We start from the raw sequence: 22,401 nt of genomic DNA, 5'->3' as shown, positions 1-22,401 counted from the left end.
CTCAGTACTCATTTTTGCTCTTTAGATGAGCATTAATGGAGTTACCTCAAATTCCCAGAATTTGCTGTTCAACTCAACTTACCACTTTATTCAGCAGCTCCTTACAAGTACTATTTCAAACAGCAGTCAGCTTCCTGGAGGAAAACTAGCACCTGTTCATGCAGAGAGGTTCCCAAGCTTATAACATGAACTGGACTTTTTTCCCTTCAGGGAACAGTTCTGACAGTAAAGTTCCAAGGATCACCACAGCAATGCCTCGTGGCATAGAACTTTAAACAAGAAAAATGACAGCGTCCTGAGGAAACTGGATGATGTAGTTACTAAGCTACTCTCCACTATATCTGAAAAGTCGTGGCAGTCAGGGAAAGTCCCCAGTGACTGGATGATAAGGAATATTGCACCCTTTTTAAAAAGGGGTAAAAAGGAGGAGCCTGGGAATTACTGACCAGTCAGCTGCACCTCAGTGCTCAGGGAGATCACAGAACAGAGACTCACGGAATTTATGTTGAAATATATGAAAGACAGGCAGGTGGCTGGAGATAGATTCATGATGTTGATGATTAGTGTTGTTTTTCACAAAGGTAGGTAACGTATATATAGTCAATAGCACAGCAAAATTTATTCATAACTGCCTAAGACTTACAGATAATAAAATAGTGCATTTCTAGAAGATTGAACAATACTTGTTTATGGTCTCATAAATCAAACCGGTAATAATTGCAGTGATGCTACAGCTTAAAATAGCTTACCCTGGACCCAGAAATACAAGATTATGGAAGAAATATGTTATTTTTCAAATTCACATTTAAAAATGCCTTGGTTCGGTGTGTATTCGATCACTATAAAAACCATACAAGCAACAACAAAAATAATAAAAACTGCTTCGATACATTGCGCACATGGTGATCAGGATAAGCTTTCCTGGATTACACTGTCTCGAAATTCTTTTCTTACAGATACAATCCTAGAGTCAGTTCTCGTCCTCCAAGTTTCTAAAACATTACTTACATTCTACATACACTGGACAACCTTAATCTTGCTTTCTACTACAGTTGCATTAGCAGACATTTTTACATTCCTTTCCTTTTCAAATATCATGTTTTTTCTTTTGCTTATATATGATGTATCACATTCCAAATCAAATACCTTTCTATAAAAAATTTTAATATGCAATTAAAACAAAAAAATAAGGTTCAGAAATCCACAATCTAAATGTTAACTCATAAATAAATCCAATGTCCACTAGCACCCTTCATTAATATCCCTGGGGACATAAGGTAACAGGTGAACAGAACACTGTATTTTCAAAAATCTTACACAGATACTAGGCAGTAACGTTCTCAACAACATAGTGACACTAGTATTGACAAGCAGAAAGGTAAACTAAGGTATAAAGTGACTTATCAAGTACTATAGTGTGTGCAAAGTTCAGATGAATAATCATAGAAGGATATCCTGATAGGATCTGCAACCTTACTCATCCAATTAGAAGATCTTTCAAATGAATACCAGTAAGAATTTAAGCTTTGATGGGAAATACAGCGACAAGATCTTTGCTCTTTCAGATAAAAAGTATTATCACCCTTAAATACTCAAATCATATTCGAAAGTGGATTTTAACTTTAAAGCATGTAAGTACTTCTGAAAGCTTTGTCAGGAAATTTAAATTAATGCAAGACAAAATAAAGGTAAATAAATTCAGCAGTATTCTTTTTTTTAATGTAGAATTTTTTTTACTTATGCAAAGCAAAACTCTTTAGATAACTTGTGACATGTTATTCAGTTGCTACTCTGCTGCCATCAAATTATTAGAGCTTAGAGAGTTATTCCACGTTTGACAATTTAGAATGTTATCTATGAAATGAAATTATTCTCTTTTCTCAATGTTATTATTCAATTTAAAACTCAGTATCTAAATTTGCTCTTTAATGACACTCACCTCTGCACATCAACCTGTTTAAGTTATGAGTTACCTCTGTCACACACATTGTATAACTGTACATTTGTGCGTGGGCACAAAAACCCCACATACTTTATCTCACCTATAAACAAATACATATTGTATAGATGGAGACGAGCCTCAAAACATACACATGTCTCTATCAGACCTACACATCTTGTTACGGACTACTAATCAGAACATTAAAAATTTCAAAGGATGTTTATAGTAAACACCTATTTTCTTGCACATGAATTCCTTGTTGCAAGTAAAAGTAAAATTTAGAGGACAGATCACTAACATTTTAAGCACTCTGCTGTCCTTCTTACAGACATGTCCATGTCCTCAGACATTGTTTAGTTGTGCATATCTAACATTTTCGAGGTTTTTAGAAAGACTTGATAGTATGGTACTGCTGCAAGATAGAAATTTGTGAGTTTGCAATAAGATTTGCTCATTGCAAATTATTCTGACAGTACGTACTATACAGTATGTAGATTATTCTAACATACTTACTAAAAATCTTACCAATGCTGCAATTAAAGCATGTACACTAAAATGTACTTTCTTTATGATTGCAATGAGTCACTACATTTTTAATGAATTATAAATTGCAGTAATCAACTATTGTGTCATTTCTAACTTTTTTTTAAATCACAAAGCCTGCTATTTAAAGCTATTTCATTCGGTTTTAAAACAATTCAGAAATATTTTAAAATCTGTCTCAAGATTTCTGTCTATTTCACTCCAACTGCCTGTAAATGCATGCAATGAGTTAGTTAATGCATGAATTTCGGTATGGTATAATGATTCTCCTCAATGGTCCATCCAGCAGTATTGTTGGAAATGTTGAAAAGTAATCAATACTTCTTTGTATTACCAGAAATGCACAGCAACAGCGGTATGCATAACTGCAAGTGTTTCTTTGCTCTTTCACAAACACAGCTGCAATAGCTTTACCACCCCACTGAAGTTCAGCAAATGAATTTCATTACAAATTAGAACAGAGAAGATGTGCGGTGTCCTCAAATGTCTTTTAATCCTTTTTTTTAGGTTTCATACATCATTAAAATAGAATGACAGGCAGGAGAATATTTGCTCATTCTTTTGAAAGCTCATACGCATTTTCGCTTTGATTCCATTCTTCAGTGGCATACCACAGAGAAACCTCTGTATTTTCAGAATTGATGTACCTTTCAAAACGATAATCTTTAGCTTTCAAGCTCACTATTATTTGCCTTCAGGTGCGAATTTTAAAGTCTATAGGCTTCTAAAAAGAACTTTACGGCTTCAGCCAGATACTGAAAGGCTTGTAGATCAGTCATCATCACAGCGTAAATTTCTTTTCAAAATAATGTTCTTCACTGGGAGTACACTTGTGCTTATACTCGGTTCACTTGTCAAATACAAATTTGAGGTCATCAAAAGCTTCAGGGCAACTTCAGTTATTCCAAAACTCATTTTCTACCTCTATTTTGTTGGAGAAATAGGATTTCAAATGCAAAAATAATAGGAAACTCTACAGATAAAGAAACAAAGACATCTTATGTGCATGTTTCAGTACAGAATTGCAGCGACTGCCTTTAAGGATTAAGTCAATCCAATACTCAAGCATTTTGAAACACCTAAAATACCAAAAGCAGGTAAGTATTTTGCTACTGAGTTGTTACATAGTCTATTCAAAACATTATTTTAGAGTTGACGTCTTAAATATATGGATTTACAAACAGATGCTAATGATTCTATTTAAATTTTTCTATTGTAACATGAAACCTTTCAACACAATGGGCACAATGAACCACACTTGAAGTGTTTTTACACAACTGCAGGCAGCATGACAAATAAGCAGGAGGAGCTGGAAGCCTTGGCCCAGTCCCCAAAATACAACATTCTGTCATTCTGTGAACACTCTCAATTACAATGTTTACTGTTCATTACAGGTCAAAAGTGTGACAAGGGTAAATGGCACTAATACTCCTGTTGGCTTGGATTCCTTGGCCATATAAAAGTAAGTGCTTTTATATAATTCTACTTTTAAGTCCTGTTTTATTAAAATATAATGACACGTAAGAATACTTATTTTTTTTCTTTTAAAGGCTAAGCTTATGTTTGGGTTTTTTTCATTTCCAGAGACCTTCCCAAGCAGCTACAGTTTGTATTTATAATTAGAGCTGAGTAAGTAATGCTCTCTTGAAAGCACAGACTGTCTATGTACAAAGAAAAATCAAGTTTTATGGTTGACTTCAATATATGCAGGAATCCACATTCTGTGTTCTACAACCTAGGCCTCATACGTACAAACAGTCAAAAAAAAACAGGTTTTCAAAACCAGGAGTTTACACCCAAGCTTCTCTTGGAGATTTAAAGACAAATGGAACAAGGCAAAAAAAATACCCAAATAAATACATAAAATAAACAAAGCTAAACTCAGCTAGAAACCTAACCTTTATCTGCTTAGGGTAAACTGTTAGGTCCTGTTAAACTGTGTTGGAATGGAAGCTGATACAAAACACATTCACGTCACAAACTCTCCTCCAAATCACACATTTGTTCCAAATTGTTAGTATCTGAAATTCTGCATATACATTTAGACAAATTTCACGTGGTCCTCCTCCATACTATCACTTCTCACCAACCTTGCCTCTCTTTTACCTGTTGCTAACATTTAGACTGTGATTAAATAATATTTAAGTTGGCATTTCTGTATTTCCTGTCTTCTCACACTTGCTTATACATCTGTGTTAAACTTGGAGACCATTGGAACAGAGACCCTCTGAACTGTCTGCAAAGAAGCTAGTATACTGTAGTTTAAGTAAAATACTGTTTTAAAATATGTCATATGGTAAGGTATATCCCTCCAGCCATTTCATTTTAGAACCACAATTTCAACCCAAAATGTCTAGTAAATTCAAACTATTTAACAGCAACAGCAATAAGTAGGCATACAAGCTAAGCAACAAAGAAAAGCCTAACAATATGCTTTGTTTGCACAGATGTTGTTTAATTTGTCAAAATAAAACACTTTTTTTATTTCCTTTGATATTCCTTTGTAGATACTACCCTGGAGAAAGTGCAAGCTCAGCCCCCACAGATTTCTGAAACCAGTATGTCTTCTGTTTATTTGGTTTTCTTACTATTTCAGAGACAAGGGAGGGACGGAGGAAAGTATGAGGCGAAGGACAGGGATAGAAAGTGAAATGTCTAAAACAACTAGAACTATTTGCTCCTACATTGTAAGATATAGTTTTAGTATGGCAGCACACTATGATGTGATCTATTCTTTCATATTTATTTTCCATTTTTTTTCTGCTCATTTGAAAAAAATAACAAAAACATCCCAAATTTTGTAAAGGAAAGATAGCATAGTAGGACAGCCCACATTTATTAGCTATCCCATGGTTTAGCATAAAAAGCTTTATAAAGATAGGCCCAAAAATGTATTTTTTTAAAAATCTATTGCTTATAAAGACTCAACATCAAAATAACAACATACAAAGCTTTCCTTTGCTTATACAATGAACACTCTCCAGTTCTGAATGATGGAGACTGATGAACAAAGACACCATTAACGTAACAAATGGGACAGCTGCAAAGCAGGAATTGGCTGCTGAAGAGCAGTATTGGTGATCCATACAATTTCAAAGGCGAAAACTGGCCTGAATCAATTGCTCACAGATTCCCAGAGCTAATGTCAAAGTGTGAATGCTCAGCATGCTTCTACCGAAGTAAGCAGCAAGACAGATGGTATTGGCTGTCTACTCCCAAGTACAGAGTATATGATAATGAAGAGGAATGCAAGTTAAGAATGGAAGTAGGGCCAAGGTGGGGGAAAGAAGGGACAGGAATTCCTAAAGAAACAGAATTCGTTTTAATATAACTCCCGGGGTTATCTTAAGGCAAATAACCCAATGTCAGTGGGGATAATTGTTATAGTGTAGCATCAACAATTAGGAAGTGAAGACTAAGGTAAGGATCGCATTTGATTTAAGAATAATGTGGTATATAAGCACAAGGTTATTGACAGTGATCTCTTTAGAGAAGCAGGAACCCCATGTTTCAGGAAACGAGAAATAGTTTACAAAAAATACCTAATACACAGGGCTTGAGAGAAAATAAAAATTGCATATCCATGGAATTCCACTTAATATCTATTTTTAATTTATTTATTTTTTCAGTACAGAATACTACCATGTTATTCAGCTTAGCTATGGTATTCACTGTGAAACAGCAGAGTAAAAGCACTAGATACAGCAACTTATTTGCAACAAAACCCCCAATTTAAAAGCAGGCAGGCTGGTGGTGGTTTCAGAGCAAGTTTTTCTCTTTACCCAAGGAGCACCATTTTATTATTCTATTAACACCAAATCATTATAGACCCTTTTGAAATGGTCAAATTGCCTACTTCTCTTAAATTAGTACAAGCCTACCTATTTGCTTATAAATTCCACATCTCTTGGAAAAGTAAGGTTTAATGAGCCAAATCAGGATTACAGTACTTCCTTCCCACACTGTAAGGCTATCCTTACTACCTGCAGTAATGCTACATTTATGGCTATTATAAAGCAGCCTGCCTCTCATTTTTATTGTGTTCAGCTGAGTTACTCCTTAAGAACATGCATTCCACTCAAATACAGAAACTCTTTTACTGCAAAAAACAGCAGTAAGGAAAGCAAATACTATTTTTCTAAACATTCAGGGACTCATAAGAGTCAAAAAAGGATATATATATAGGATAATACAATCCATAGTGGTTCAATGCCATTTTACATTGAAGGAGCTTCAAAAACTGAAAAAGCACTAAGGACTATAAACAATCTTCTATCAACTGCAGGAAAGTGCAGAAGAAAACGTTCTCAGTTACAAACAAATGATTAACAAAATTGCTTCATATTCTGCAGAAATTACCTATGAATCGTAAATCACGTTACTTCACAAATTTTGGCTCCATACTTTCATAATCAATAATTCAAAATCTAATTAAGACTTCTTCAAAAGAGTTCTGTTTCTCTTATACAGTTCAAGTCATGGACAGCCCAGGGAAGGAATCTCAGCATCTGGTAAACTAAACATTTCTGTGTTTTCAGCCCCTGAATTAAGAACTTCCAACCAGACACGTCTGTCACTGTTTAAAGTCCTCAAAAAAATGAAATTACCATAATAATCAGTGCTTCTACTGGTTTTATTTCCAGATTAGGAAGAACATTTTTCATAATAGGTTAGAAATGTGGTTTACATTATATTTAAAAGGGTATGAAAAACAATGCTTTAAAATTTTGGACAAAAGTTTAGATTACCATTTGAAGGACAGGCTACCAATCTACACTGCTCCAAGCTGAATCTCCACATTTAGAAATACAGCTACAAAACACAAAAAGTAATGAACAAAATGAAATTAACATTTAATGAAAAGATTAATAGTTCAAAGTGAGCAAGCACAAGGTCAGGTAGACCAAGAACTACTTCAGAACCAGTGTGGATGGGTTGCTAGTCACTTAGTTTCTGTCAGATGATATCTAAGTGATGCATGTGCTGACAAATAAAGAAATGGTTGTGCAACACAGGAAGGAAAATGCTCTTATTTTGCGCTTATGCATATCTTCTACTTGTGTATATCCACCTTCTTGAATGACAATGTTATTCTAGAAGTAACATGGGGTGCAACTGTTGGCAACAGATGTGCTTTTACTTATGTTTTCCACCAGCTTTTGAAATTCCTTAGGAAATAGGGTTTAGTTCATCCAACATAATATATGATCTGTTTTGTGCATAGTTTTCAATGCCCAGACAGTAGAGACACCACGTAACAAACAGATCATGCATCCTTTTACCTTCAGAAACAGTTTCTTGAGGCAAAAGTACATAATAAAAAGACCTCACAAACATGTACCGTGGGATATTACCAATCTGTTTGGGTTTTAACATTTTCATCACCAACACAGTTCCAAAACTGAAACTTACACAGTTGGCAATGGCCAAGGTTGTTATTCCTCCTCTGGCGGGAGGGCAGGTTTTGCTTTTAACAAAATACTGAAGGTCGTCAATACCGTTAATGAATTATCACTATATGTCAAAAAGATGATCTTGATAAAACCCTAGTAATTTATTCCTTACCTTAAACATAGGTTACTACTGTGTACCCAGCAATAATCATCACAATTCAGATTTTTAATACATTTCAATTATTAGAACACCTTAATAGCAAGGAATGTATGAAACATATACAAACATGCTACTCACCAACTTTAATCTTTGCAAAGGTATTCTGCTAGTGTCTATCGGTGTACGTTCTGTGACATTACCAAATCTGACTTCTGGGATGGCAATTGCACATATTACATGTGCCCACCTGTGAAAAGTGGCAAGTCAAGAATACCACCAAAAAAACCCATAGATATACAAGTCTTTAAGATGTTTCATTACTTGATGTGTGTGTGGTTTTTTTAAGAAGGCAATCATGTCTAGATGCTTTCTTATTAGGAATTCCAAAGCTTCTTTGAAATATATTTAACAAACCTTACAACACTACCGTTTTGTGTAAATACAGTTTCATGCTAGGGCTTTATTGCAAGACTTTTTAAAATCATCTTTCATGTTCAATATATTAAGTGCAAAGTTTTTTATCTGTGCTATCCAAGTGCATATGTAAAGACCACGCTATTTGATTCACATGCTATTTATCACATGCAGCATTTCAGATTAACAGTACTCAGACATGAGTATTCTTAGGCAACACGCATAATCACAATCAGTCAGACATCCACCAAAGAGTAAAACAAAGCATAGTACCAAGACCTCCTGTTTACAGTCATAAAGGCATAGAAGTTGCAAACTATCGCTGTAATAGTCAGTGTCAACTGGATGCCCTATAGCACTGGAAGCATCTGTCAAGTGCCTCGGACCAGTTCTACCTATAAGATTTCAGTGCAACTTCAAGAAGCTTGTTAGATGATGCTGTGTGCTTCCTATACTCATCAGAAAGCACTGCTATATCCTCCAAATGCAATTTAATAAACAAATATCAAAATAGAAAAGGCTAAACAGAGCCAAAAAGAGTGTAATCAATATTGCAAGTGCATATTATATGAACTAAAAGAGAAGCTAAGGATGTTTAACCAAGAGCAGTCTTCTAAAATCTTTCTTGGGGTACACTACTACTAAATATGAAGAATGGGAAACATTTCCATTCCTTGACTTATATTTGCCTTTACTCCCTATCATTCACTGTACATCTTGTCTCATTACTCCAATTGCTCTTTTTTTGTGAGCTCTAAATGCTTGCTTCACTCCACTTTCTGTAGCACATCAGAGACACACATTCTATTAGCATATTAACACAAATGCGAGACAGACCTAAAAGAGGTAGATTGTGATGCACCAGAACAGAAATAAATTCTGTTTCCTGCACTGGAGTGGTGTTATTTCAATACTTCATTTTTGACAAAAATATCTGGAGAAGCATAATATGACACACAGGGACTAAACAAACTGCTGTTACGCGGTGTTAAAGTTGTATTGGCCAAAGTGTGAAATAGGAGCTGTATGTAAAGATGACAAATCAATTAGCAAGTTGTAGAGTTCAACACAAGTAAAAGCAGAAAACGCTTGTAGATCTATCATTTTATAATGGTGACAGCTTTGTTCATGTTTGAACTCACAGAAAAAAAGGTCTTGTTTTGAGACTTTTTCTTTTTAACTTTTAATAACACCCTTTTTCTTTTCACTGCTGCCTGCCCGCCTACAAAACTACCTTGTCTTACTATCTAAGCTTTATGGGAAAGAACTGTTATAAATAAAATGCCTCCTCAATAAATCTTCAGCCAAACCTTTATACTCTGGCACCTCTCAACTTAACAGGACTCAAAACAATTGTTTTGTTCTGCTGAAAAAGAGGAAGCTGTCCTATATGGCAAATTGTTACACCATCCCATGTTTTATTTTACACCTTGTTTTGTTCATTAGCTCTTAAATCTAAGTAACGCTTATCCTATATTTCTAATCAGTACATAAGAGAGGAAGAAGGAGGGAAGGGAATTAACATGTTGGATTCTACACTTCTTGGAAAAAAAGACATAATTAGAACATACTCTTCTGAAAACTACTGGAATTTCAGAATGGTAGCCAATACTGAAAGACAGATGAAAGACTCAACAATGTGTAGCAACTGTAATGTGTTACAGAAACAAGAAAACAAGAGTTGAACTACCTTTACTGAACTGTCCTTTCATAAATCCATAATAGAAACTTACAGAGGGATATAATGCAAAACCAAAGACTTCAGATATAGTTGTGTGAGAAAGGCAGTTTCTACAAAAATCCTCTGTGGATTATTTTACTATGAATAAATCTTATGTAACATCCCTAAAACATTTTAATTCATTTACAAAAACTATGTACTTATATTCAAAGATACAGTATGCAACCTAACAGTAGCAAATATCAAAAGGGCGCAATGAATTCCACTGAGATGACACTTCTGTCATTCTTTTTAATTTCATAGTGCAAGTAGCAAATGTAGGGGAGTTTAAAACAGAACTAAAAAGCAGCTGAGCATTTTCAGGTGCAGGTCAAAATCTCCATTAAAGTGGTTACAATATTAATGCTTTCTGAAAGCAAGAACTGGCCTATGAGTTTCACATAAAACCTTTACCTAAGTGGACAATTCACAAGGGTCATGCATCCAATTGCAAATCGCTGATATATACTTTCTTATTTAGTAAGTGGAAAAGAATGCTGGAGCCAGACCGTGTCTTATCACTGCATTCCAAAGGGTTAGAGAAATAGATCTACATGATACTGCTGAGTTACTAAAATAATTGAACTTATTATGAGAAGATGAAAAGTGCATAAAGGACTGTTCCACTACTGGGCTTGAAAAAATATTAAGCTGCAACATTTTCTATTTTATCTGCTAGAGATCTACTTACTATACTGTTCTGTCATCCAAATTCAGAGAAAAATACTGATGCTGTAAATAGTATGTTGTCAGCAAGAATGTTATTTTTGGCATTGTACTTAAAAAATCACTTCAAAATCTAAAAATATTTCAATGTAATTCAAAATAATTAGTTAAAAACACTGTTTCTACAAGTTCAAAGCTATTGTATTAAATTCTGTAATCACAGATTTCCAGGACCAAAGAAGAAAATACTTTGCTTTTTGATATAGCTTGCCCATGCAAACAATGACAAATGAGCTCTCATTTACTTTCCTCACAAAAAGGCCAGCCGAACAAAATTTGAACAAGTAAGCGTGTGCAAAAACTAAAACGAATGTACCTTTTAGCATCTATCTACTTCACAAAGTGCCAGTGGCATATTTCAATCATAATAACTTGATTTTGCAACAGTTCAGCTTAAAGAGACACTATCAAGTAACTAGGTTTACAAATGCTTTGGACATCAGAATGGATTGGGAATGAAGTTTAAAAGAAGCACACACAATCCTGAAGTACATATTACTTACTTCTTGTCAGTAGTTTGCTTTAATGCACCACCTCTCAAATTGCAGAGACAACATTCCTAAAAATAAAAATAGTATAGAAAAAAGTGAGCTTTATTGAATAGTTATAAATTAGTTTTACTCAGCTGATCTTAAGGATACGTAATCTGTTAATGTTATTAATTACTTGGTTACAAACTGCCACTTACAAGTACTTCATTTCCTTACAGGAAAAAAACAAGAATACAGTAATGACAAGACAAAAAAAATTGAATGATCTAAAGAAAACTAAATTTTAAGTATTACTCATAAACAAAGTGACAGAATCCCTTTGAAAGCAATAAATAAAAGGGCATTTAGTCAGTACTGCCACAGAAAGGCTGGAATTGCCATACAGATTACTAAGGTAAAACAAAGTAAAATGACACATAAACCATTTAATAGAAGCTACTGAGAAATTTGCAAGCCATTGATCCAACTCAAATACTTTGAAAACCTTCTTGTTCCTGACAGTTCTCAAATGTATAAACCTACAGAACATGGGGCATGTTATCCTTTCATCCTTCCTTTTTTTTTTTTTTCCTTTTTTCAGAAGTTCCCTTTGCTGCAGTACACGTTTACTGCCTTGATCTTCAGTGCAACTCCATCTGCTCTCAGGGCATATTTCAGTGGTTGCCAGATAATATGCCAAACAGGACTTTTCCTATCTCTACTTAAAACCGTGCCTTTGAACAGATAGACAGGCTTTTCTACTTTCTAACCTTTCTCTCTCTTTCTTCTTTCTCCTCCTTTTCTGAATCTATCTTTTCTGTTTCCTTGTCCCTTCGCAGGACCAGATGAGAAAGTTTTTTCCAGTTAGTTTTTCCTCCCATTTCCATTTTTTTGGTCTCTACAAAGAACCAAAATGAAGTCAAGATATCTTGTGCCTGTATATCTATACTCAGAAAGAGAGCTTGTCTCCTGAACCTCTAAGTATAAGCGGCCCTTGCAGAGGAAAAACAAATTAGAAAAACAAAAACAAAATCCAAAGAACTATTATGCAATACTGCTGTTTGATCTCATCTTAAAATTTTCAATCATTATGATTATCGATGTCTGTAAGAAATTTAACTAAATACTTTATTTGAAGAAAAACATTGAGGTGCTGGAGTGTGTCCAAAGAAAGGCAACGAAGCTGAAGGGTCTAGACAGCAAGCCCAGTGAGGAGCAGCTGAGAGAACTGAGGTTGTTTGGTCTGGAGAAATGGAGTCTGAAGGGAGATCTTATCTCTCTACAACTACCTGAAAACAGGCTGTGGCAAGGTGGGTGTCAGTCTCTTCTCCAAAGCAAGAAGTGATAGAAAAAGAATTCCTTGTGACAAGTGAATCTTCTTTGCAACTTAACTACATGATTTTTTACCTTGCCTACTAAAAGAATGCAGAATAGGTAACCCATCCTCTTATAGAGTACCCTCTCAAATATTTAAGATTATTGTGGAGTTGTGAAGAAGAGAATTGAGGTTCATTACTTTATCCTCAAGAGCCTTGTGATGGGACCTAACATGTTCCAGATCACAATTCCCTTTGTAATAATAAACAGTGACTATTGAATTAGGAAACCCAAAGGCTCAGAATAGCTATTCCTTCTAGTATTCAAAGGGGACTGAGCAGAATCAAGTGGTTTCAGCATATAAAGAAGAAAAACAGAACGTGGATGCTGGTGTTGCAGCACTGAGTGGGATCTTCAGCTTTAACTTTCATAGCCTCTTCAATAGAGACAATTGCTCAGATGGGGAAGGACATCATTGCATAGGATTTTTCCGTTTCATTCTCGGATAATAAGTAAACCTTTTTTTCCAGAACCAACAATTTGCTGCACCTTTGTGACGGTTTCTTACCACATCTTAGAAAACCTGCTTTTTTATCAAGCCCAATACAATAACAGAGCAGCTCATTGTGGGTGGAGGGGCAGTGCTGAAAACAGGAGGAAGGGATGGCGAGAGGCAGGGACAAAGGGAGAAAGAAGGTAAGGATGAGTGGAGGGAGTGAAGTAGACAGGAACAGAAGATTATTCCTCCTCTTTCTAAAAAGAGAAATGGTGGGAATCAGAATTACTCTAATACTATTTACTGTTCAATTTCTCTGTCAAAGCAATTCAAGCCAACAAACTTCATGCCATTCAAGCCACACAAGCCAGATTCAGTCTAATGTCCTGCCTCTTATTTTAGTTTTAAATCATTAATCTTTCAGATGCTGTTCAACCACTGTACATAATCATCTCTTTCTTTCCTGTACATAATTCTCTTCGCAATATTTGAGGATTCTTATGATCTCCTAACTCCTTGATACATTTTTTGCCAAGCTATATATTCTAAATTTTCTTAACTACTCTCCAAGCTGATTCAAATAATCTTCACATTCCGTTTCTGTCTGTTGCCTTTCTTTGAATGTCATTAGGGTAACCAGGTGCTGCCATTTACACAGGTGTTCTCTCAATCTATATGAAGATTTGTAACTATCTTTCTTATCCTGAATATATTTTGGTTTCAAAAAAAAATCACTCAATCGGAAAATCTGCAGAACTACACAAGCATGAGATAAACCCTTTCCTAAACTAGATGCTAAGGAATCAAATTATTAAGGTTTTATACACATTCATTCACCATGCTGAAATTATTCTCAGATAATACAACAAATATTCTACTAAACATTTATGGGCACAACGCACTGTTTCCAGTAAAGTACCACTACGGTCTCGGGAAATTTGCTTTTAATTGGCATTCAGTTCTCAAAAGCAAGCACTTATATGTGAAAATTACAGCATGAAACAATGCACAGATCTTTAAATTTACACGAGAATCCTGAGGACTACCTTAGCACAACCAGAGAGTAATCCCAGAGCATGACATCCCCATCAGTCTGATTCACCTTAGAATTTTACAAATTAGCAGAGGAAAGATCTATTTCTTTAGCTCTTCCTTTGACTGGTTTTGACACCCTAAGTGAATGGGCTTTTATGTTTTTATAGAATCATAGAATGGTTTGGATTGGAAGGGATCTTAGAGATCATTCAGTTCCAAACCTCCTACTACAGGCAGGTACAGCTTCCACTAGATCAGGTTGCTCAAAGCCTCATGCAACCTGGCACTGAACACCTCCAGGATTCATTCATGGGGCATCCACAACTTCTCTGGACGACCTATTCCAATACCTACCCTCAGAGTGAAAAATTTCTTCCTAATATCTAATCTGAGTTTGCTCTCTTACTACTTAAAACCATTGCCCCTCATCCTATCACTGCACTCTCTGATAAAGAACCCAAAAACCCCTCCCTAGCTTTACTGTAGGACTCTTTTCTGCTATCAGTGTTGTTTATCTCTATAAATAGAGCTTGGCCATCATAAAAGTGAACATACTGAACAATGGAATGGGTCCAATTTGGTAGTTTCTTATATGACAGCTGGAGGTGCAAGATAAAACATTAAAAAGAGATGTGCACACATCTCCATGACCACGCAAGAACAACAAAATAAATCAAGCAGCATAGAAAATAATATTTGGAATGGAACAGCCATTCAGGAAGAGGTAAATAAGACAATCTCCTAAAAAAGGAGCCACGCAGGGCTTCCTGAGTACCTGATCCCTCATTCACTTGCAGTTCTGCATAGCTTGGTGCTTAAAATGTAGAGGTAGAATAGCATCTGGAGACTGGGGAAGAGATCCTGAGTCTGACTCAATAGAAATCTTTGTGGAGGAGAAGCTTCATTCTCTACTTTCAAATTTAAAGCTTCAGTGCATTTCTCACCTGTGGACCCCTTAAAATACTATTCTTTTTTTATTTTAAGTACTTTCTTCATACTTGTTACAAAAATCCCTTAACTGCTTCTCTGTTTTGCAAAATAACAGTGTTCTTGCTCCTATTTTAGAGCTTTGATGTTCTTACACCAGCTTACTTTGAAATTCATTACCTGAATAATTATTAACCTGAATAATTAAATTATTAATTTTCCTGCTTCTAGTAGGTATTTTTCACTTTTAAGGAAAACCTTAATCTGATCATCTGCTGTGGAGCTTATTAATGCAACTAGGAAAAGAGTCCAAGATCCTAATACATTGTCCACAAATAAATTAAGCTAGTAGCACTGGAAGAGACTTTAAATACGATGACGCTAACAAATTTCTTCTGAAAGTTTACTGTCTTAACCACTGTAAAAATAAGAATTTTGAATTCTCTGCAAGAGACAGAAGTCATAATCCTTGCCTACTAACTGCAGAGTTTTCACCCTAGCTTAAAAAAAAGACGAAGAAGTGCAAGTACCTTAAGAACCAAATTCAATTTCTTCTCAAAAACCATATGCACAAACCTTTGGTAAGTAGACAGTGGTGGTGGGTAAAAATTGTTCACTTTCTGCTGGATACAGGCTATAACAACTTAGGCCCCTAAGAATCACAAAATTTCACCAGTGTTCATAGCATATCTGGTTGGGAAGGACCACAGGCTTAAAGCCCATTAAATCCATTTTGCCAGTCATGCCTGCACTGCAATATATTGTCCTGTATCCACGCAACATCACTATTACTTTACCTCCAGTGTCAACACACTGCAAGGAATGAAAACACAGGCGATCTGATATTCAGAAAGACTTAATAATCCTAATGCAAGTAGAGCTGCCACAGATGGCAGTGCAATAAGATATACATTAGCAATTATTACCTATGCCCTCACAGAGAGAGTGTTTGTGCATCCATGTGTGTCTGCTGTCAGCCTGTGTGTAAAAATCAAGGTAGGAACAGACTTCATTATAGAGCACCACCTTAGAACAAACCCAATCTCTGATTCACTATTACTTTGCAAATCCTTTAAACAAGTAATTTTGTCATTTGTATTTGCATTAAATAATAATTTCTTAAGCATATTACTTTACACTTATCTAAATTAAATCTTAGACCATTTTAAATTGCTCATATGCTTAAAAAAAATCTCCATAACATCCTAGAATCATAAAAGGACTTGCCCAATATCTGTATGAAATAAGATGTCTTCAAATAATTCACAATCTTTAGCACACTAACATTCACTTCATCTTTTAAATTTTTAGTGGAGATTATGCATTTTTTTCATAAAAAACCAGATCATATCCACAGTTTCTGGATTAAGCAATTCTCCTTGCTTACAATGAAACTGAATTTTTTAAACAGCATTCCTAAGCTGGTTTATTCTTCATTTCTATCATTCAACCACTGCTAAAAATGGCACCAAAAGCCTGAAGTCAATGTAAATTAACCATGCTTTCTTTAGTACATACATCGAAAAGATGGATCACCTTTTTTGGAATGATATGCCACTACTCAGGCATAGCTGCATATTAATTATTGTTGCCTGGATAAATACCACACAAAACCCAAGCCTATTCACACTCATTTATATTTAAAATAAATGCATTAGGTTGTTACTAAACACTGTTTACACTCTGCCAAAATTCAAAGTCATGTTGACAATAACATTTATAAAAAGCAGTTTTCACATTTCCATATTTGCATACTTCATCAGTAATAGCATTCTGTATGAGATAGGATGCTGTGTGACAGAGCAAGGCAATACAGTTCAGACAAGCCACAGCAGAGGTATATATAGTAAGTCACACAATGGTTATTTGTACAAACAACTACAAACACACCCCACATGATCCCCTTTCTTGTTAAACTGCTGTTTTTCCTTACCTCTAAGACCACTACAATGGCATCTCTAAAGAACTATATTAATCCAGTTAAATGAAATGTACAAGAGCGACACAAAAAAAGACAGTGCTCAAAGAAACACATTTTTTGTTGGTACAAGAAGTGAAAATAAAAATGATGGAGATCTTCAAAAGCATTTCAGAAAATGATCTGTTGATTTTCTTAATTTGTTAAATAAGAAGAGTTACAGGCACAGCTTTAGATTTTTTGTGTCAAGCCTCATATATCAGTAGATGAGGACAAGATAAAATAAATCGTGTGTTATTCCTAATGAATTTTGTCTGAAACACTTTCAATAACTTCCTCATAAAATGTAGTCTCTGAAATCACCCTTACAATCTCCCCCAACTCTTTGACATCACTAACATTAGGAAATTTTTCATAACAGCAAACCTGGAGATTAAGCCTGCTGTAGCTTAAGCCATTTTGTCTTTACTTCATGCATCATAAACATGAAAAATAGATTGTTCCTTTCCTTTTTGCTGTTTCCCATCAACAGTCCCTTAGTCAGTTAAACAACCACAACTTTTTCATCTACTGTCTTTATCGGCAGCTATGTTTTCTCCTCTAAAATGTAATGAGAGTAAATCCTCAGTGATGTCTGAGGACAAAGCATATCTAGTTTATACATCTTGCATTTCACTTCTAGGGAGATATGTTTACACAGTGTTCACCTTTGAGCTGCAGTGACTTGTTAAGCTCATGTACTACCACCTTCACGACCTCTTCCCAGCACTGGCTGATACAATTGCTCCCTATTCCACTGACTGTATTCCAGCTTCAATATCTTGCACTTTTCCCTATTTAATTATATCGTTTTCTAGAATATCTCAATAATTCATGGAAATTTTATCCATTTCTGATTAACCAGACATCAAAGACTTCACACAGACACACACACACACACACACAAATAAAAGCTTGTATTCAGCTAAGATCAGCTGCAACAGCTTCTGCACAAGGCATAACTAAGCAGGCTGCAGTAGGTCAGGAAAGAGAAGACACTGTAGTATTTGAGAGATGTCAGTAAAATCATGAAGGATTTGAAAAACAGCTCGACTAAGTACTCCAATACAATAACTAGGTGGTTGTTAAAGGAGAAAGGAGTAGATTCGAAACAAAACAAAAATATTCTTCACAGAGCGTGTGACCGTTTGCCAGATACAGATGCTAAATTTAACACCAGTTGAAAAAGAAGCTGCATAAGTTGACGACAGACAAATCCAGCAAAGCTTACCTTTTACTTGGTAAATACAAAGACACTGCCCTTGACTAAGGCAGTTTCTTATTTGCATATTTTACGAGACTAAGAGAGCATTAGGGAATGCTTGACTAAGACTTATATTCTTCCCCAGGAATTCATTTCTCATAGTGCTAGAGATGATAAGTGGCTAGAACAGACTTGGTTTAATTCATTATGGCAGATCTTACTATTCTATGTAACCCACCATTTTAAAGCTTTACAAAATACATTTTAAAATGTCTTAGAAACTATACCTAGATATTAGTAAAATCTTCCTACTTGGCACTCCTAAGTATACACTGCAATATACCTTATATATAATACACATTTGGTTTAATTTTCTTCTGTTCATAAGTTTTGTGATTCTGAAAAACAAACAGAATGCATTCACTGAACTTAATTATTATATTAATTTATTAAAGTTATTGTGATAACCTTATTTAGCAGTGATACCAGAACGAGTTATTTCAAGTAAGTGTACATTTTGGCTAGTGTTTGAAGCACTGCAAGTGTTGATAATGTCTTCAGCGCTAAACAGAACCCTACATATTTCCACTTTTTTTTCATTATTTTCCTTGTGTGCCTGTTGACTCTGACATGTCTAAAAGCACACAATGATCTAAGAGAAATGGTTAGCACACGGGTCTTTTTCCAAATATTTTTAGTAAGAGGTTAGAACAGTTGTCGGTTTTGAGTCACCTGCTACAAAACACTGTCACAATAATGCTGATTTATAAGCATTTAAAAATAGCTAATTAAAAAAGACATCTAATCTTGAATTCCACCACACCTAAGTCAAAGAGATACAAATTATATGGCTAAGGCTGATAAATATTTCTTTGTTCTCTTCAAGCCACTCGTGGGTATTTTAGAGAGGAGCCTTCAAACTGAAAATAGAAACATTTAGTCTTCCACCTTCTCTCTCAATTGCTGTATAATACCCAAGGTCACACTTTATAACGGTATTAAAAGAGATGTGCATTTGGATAGCCTTTTCAGCTATCATTTCTTCAGCTTATTTATATTTGTGTCTATATTTATCATAGTGTAAAGAGAAAGGGTTGGTGTTTCTCTTCACACATTCAAAAATGTCATTTTCAGCAATGGTCCACTAATGAATATTTTAATCTTTCCACACCAGGGGAATAATTTTCATTCAGAAAATAGGTTTTGAGATTATTTACCATATCCACTTCTAACTACTACCTTAAAAGGAGCTTTTTAGAGATGAACTTCATTTTTTTTAGAAATAACATATATTCCTGAAAGTATTAAATTACAGACAAATTGAGGGTTGTCTAGTAGAAGGATTCACTTTCCTGTTTGTGAGCACCATTTCTTAATGGTGCACCATTTCTTAATAGATGCCAGATGCTACCATTATAACTCACAATATTCATCTGTATATAAACACTGCAAAACTTCTACTATTATCTGCCTCAACAATGTTGCAACTTTTATTAATAATAAAAAATCTGAGAAAAACATTTCTATATTTTTTTAGAAAATGTTACAGAAAAATCTTACACTGCTCAAAAGAATTAACTACTATAAATTATTTTGGCATTTTGTAGATGCTTAAAGTTCAGGCTGATTCAGAAAGCTGAAAGATAAATCTACCACTGGTTAATGTGTATTCAACATGTAGACATATTTTTTGATCCAAGCTTAAATGAGGTTCTTGAAATTGAATATGGCCATGCTTCTGCTACGGATTAACATTTTACTCTTTCAGATACATTCAAATCCGTTCAAGACATCCTCCTCTGAGAATTTAAAGTTTACAAATCATCAGCTATTGAGTTTCTACATTTTAGGAGCCTAATTCCACAAACCTTGTCTGCCCTTCCCTTGATACAGAGATGGCCAAAAATTTCTTTAAAATTGCAGGGAATTGCAATTGCCTCATGCCGGGTTGAGACAACATTATACAGAGCAAGTAGTCTTTTGCTGTTCTGTCCATGACATAGCTTGACAATAGTGACCTGCAAGAATGCAGGAAGCAGGAGCTGGCTGGCACAAGAGGACTTGGGAAAGGACGGGCAAAAGAAGTGAGATGAAGAATGGCAGAAAGGGAGAAAATTCTGCAGCCAGAAAAGTAATGGGAACTGAATGGGCTGAAACTGAAGAATAAAAACACTCATTACGGTAACTGGAGTAAAAATAACACACACTTGGCAGGATGGGGGGGAGGGGGTCTGTGTTCCCTTTCTTACTGGAATGTGCATCTCTGAACTAAGAACATGCATAGAGTATGAAAAGGAGACTGTTACACTGCTGAATATAAAATATTTTCTGCAATAGTTTCAGAGAATGTGTACAGTAGAAAAGCAGCTGTTCCCAAGCATCTGAATAAGAAAGATTACAGACAACTTCTCCTTTGAAGAAAAGTCAAAAAGAATGAGATTAGCTGTTTTAAAAAATAAATAAATAAGCACTGAAATTAGGTATGAAATATAAAAGTGATCATTCTTCCTGCAAAATATAATAAGACTCTGAAGATCATTGCCAGAGGACACCACTGAAGCTAAACACTTAGCAAACACAGAAAAAGGAATGGAATGATCATGTGTACTGATAAAAAATATGTAGGATAATTCCCATTTTTATAGGACAGTGTTCTGAAGTGTCAGTAAATGCTAGAAATCTTCAGATGAAAATTTGTATCTTCAAGAAAGCAGCCTGGCACCAGCAGTGCAGGGCAGGATATCCTCCTACTACCTATTTCCAGTGCTTTTTTTCCCTTCAGTGATTTTGCAGCAGTGCTTCTGGGGATCAGGTATGGTCTTCGAGGAAAAATTTAGATTGAATGAGGTTGGTGGAGGTTCTCTGGTCCAATTCCATCCCCAAGCAGGGTCAGATTCAAAACTGTATCTGATGGAAATTCTTCTTCACCATGCTGGGTAGGGACAACTCCTTCCTTGGTAAAATAAGAATACCCATGCACCTGGAAGTGCCCAAAGTGAGCAAGACTTTTCACAGGGATATCAATGGCAAAAGGTTGACTAGGTGAACTGTAGTGAAGGGAATTCAAGGTCAAAATAGACTTTGGGTCTGAGCATTATCGCACTCAGGATAAAATTATATTTTCAGGGTTTAACACCCTTCAGTTCAGTTCCTGTGACAGCATCAGGAACCTCAGTATTTACAAACCTGTTAAAATCTGTTCTGTCAAAGATTGTTTTTCGCAAGCAATATATACACTAGTACTAGACTAATACCAGCACCAGAAATAAAAACGATGCACCCCACTTCCCATCCTACACATGGTTGCCATCAGCATTTATATGTAATTCTCCAGTAAGTCACCTTTTTGCAGAGAAGGTTTGGGAAAATTCAGATTTTATAAACAAACAAACAAACAAACAGTGGGAAGAACTAAAACAGGCCTTACTTTTTTTGAAAAGAGAAAAACAGAAAACTTAAGAATTTAATCTTTTCTGCTACAACCAGATTTTCATGCTTATTAATTTCTTTTTATTAACAATATCCAAATGCTTTTAAAGCTTGGTATTAAAATCAGTTTGCAAATCAAGATACTGTATACGAACTCACATGTACTGAGTTATTTTAGCAGTTATGAGGGTCTGAAAACACGAGTTTATAATGGAAATGCTGACAGTGTATCAGTAAGAAGGGCACTGCTATAAAAAGATTGTTCAAAAACATTTTTGAGCAAGGCAAAACAGGGCAGTATCAAAGCTAGAATGTGAAAAGTTCTTACATGCCACTTTTCTGATGCTTTGGGGGAAAAAAAAGTCCTTCAACTGATGTAATGGGCTACTATAACCACAAAATATGTACAAATCAAAAGTCTTAATATCAGCAGTAAAATATAAAGAATGAGAAAGCTCATCTACAGAAAAAACAAAAAAAATTCTGCTAAGCTGTTTAAGCCTTACTATTCAACACAGGATCTGTTCTCAAAATCAGTGCCAACTGACCAGACAGGTGGTGAACTCTTTCTGAAATACTATGGAGCATTAGAATAAAGAGTGAAAAGTCATGCAGCTTCCTTAGCAGCCCTGCTACTTACTATATTACTTACTACTTACTACTTATTG

At 35.2% G+C, this 22,401-nt stretch overlaps 1 protein-coding gene across 10 annotated transcripts in view; it reads right to left on the bottom strand.

Moving 5' to 3' along the window:
- Positions 1-22,401, bottom strand: part of KDM4C (lysine demethylase 4C) — a 254,076-nt gene that overhangs the window by 68,152 nt on the left and 163,523 nt on the right. For 7 of the 10 annotated variants that reach the window (XR_008447639.1, XM_054053459.1, XM_054053463.1 and 4 more), the window contains 2 exons: positions 11,402-11,457; positions 8,177-8,285 (listed from right to left, as the gene is read on the bottom strand). The exons of 1 other annotated variant lie outside the window; for it this stretch is intronic. Coding sequence is in view for 6 of the 9 variants with exons in the window: in XM_054053459.1 (XP_053909434.1) it covers positions 8,177-8,285; positions 11,402-11,457 (165 nt within the window). In the remaining 3 variants the exon portion in view is untranslated. Of the gene's footprint in view, positions 1-7,233; positions 7,298-8,176; positions 8,286-11,401; positions 11,458-22,401 lie in introns of all 10 variants that reach the window. 2 more of the 10 variants (XR_008447640.1, XR_008447641.1) reach the window with 2 other exon arrangements.

The sequence above is a fragment of the Cuculus canorus genome, chromosome Z, assembly GCF_017976375.1.
Source record: "Cuculus canorus isolate bCucCan1 chromosome Z, bCucCan1.pri, whole genome shotgun sequence".
Taxonomy (NCBI): Eukaryota; Metazoa; Chordata; class Aves; order Cuculiformes; family Cuculidae; genus Cuculus; species Cuculus canorus.
The sequence above is the reverse complement of the archived record's forward strand: the minus strand, read 5'-3'. Positions and strand labels throughout refer to the sequence as shown.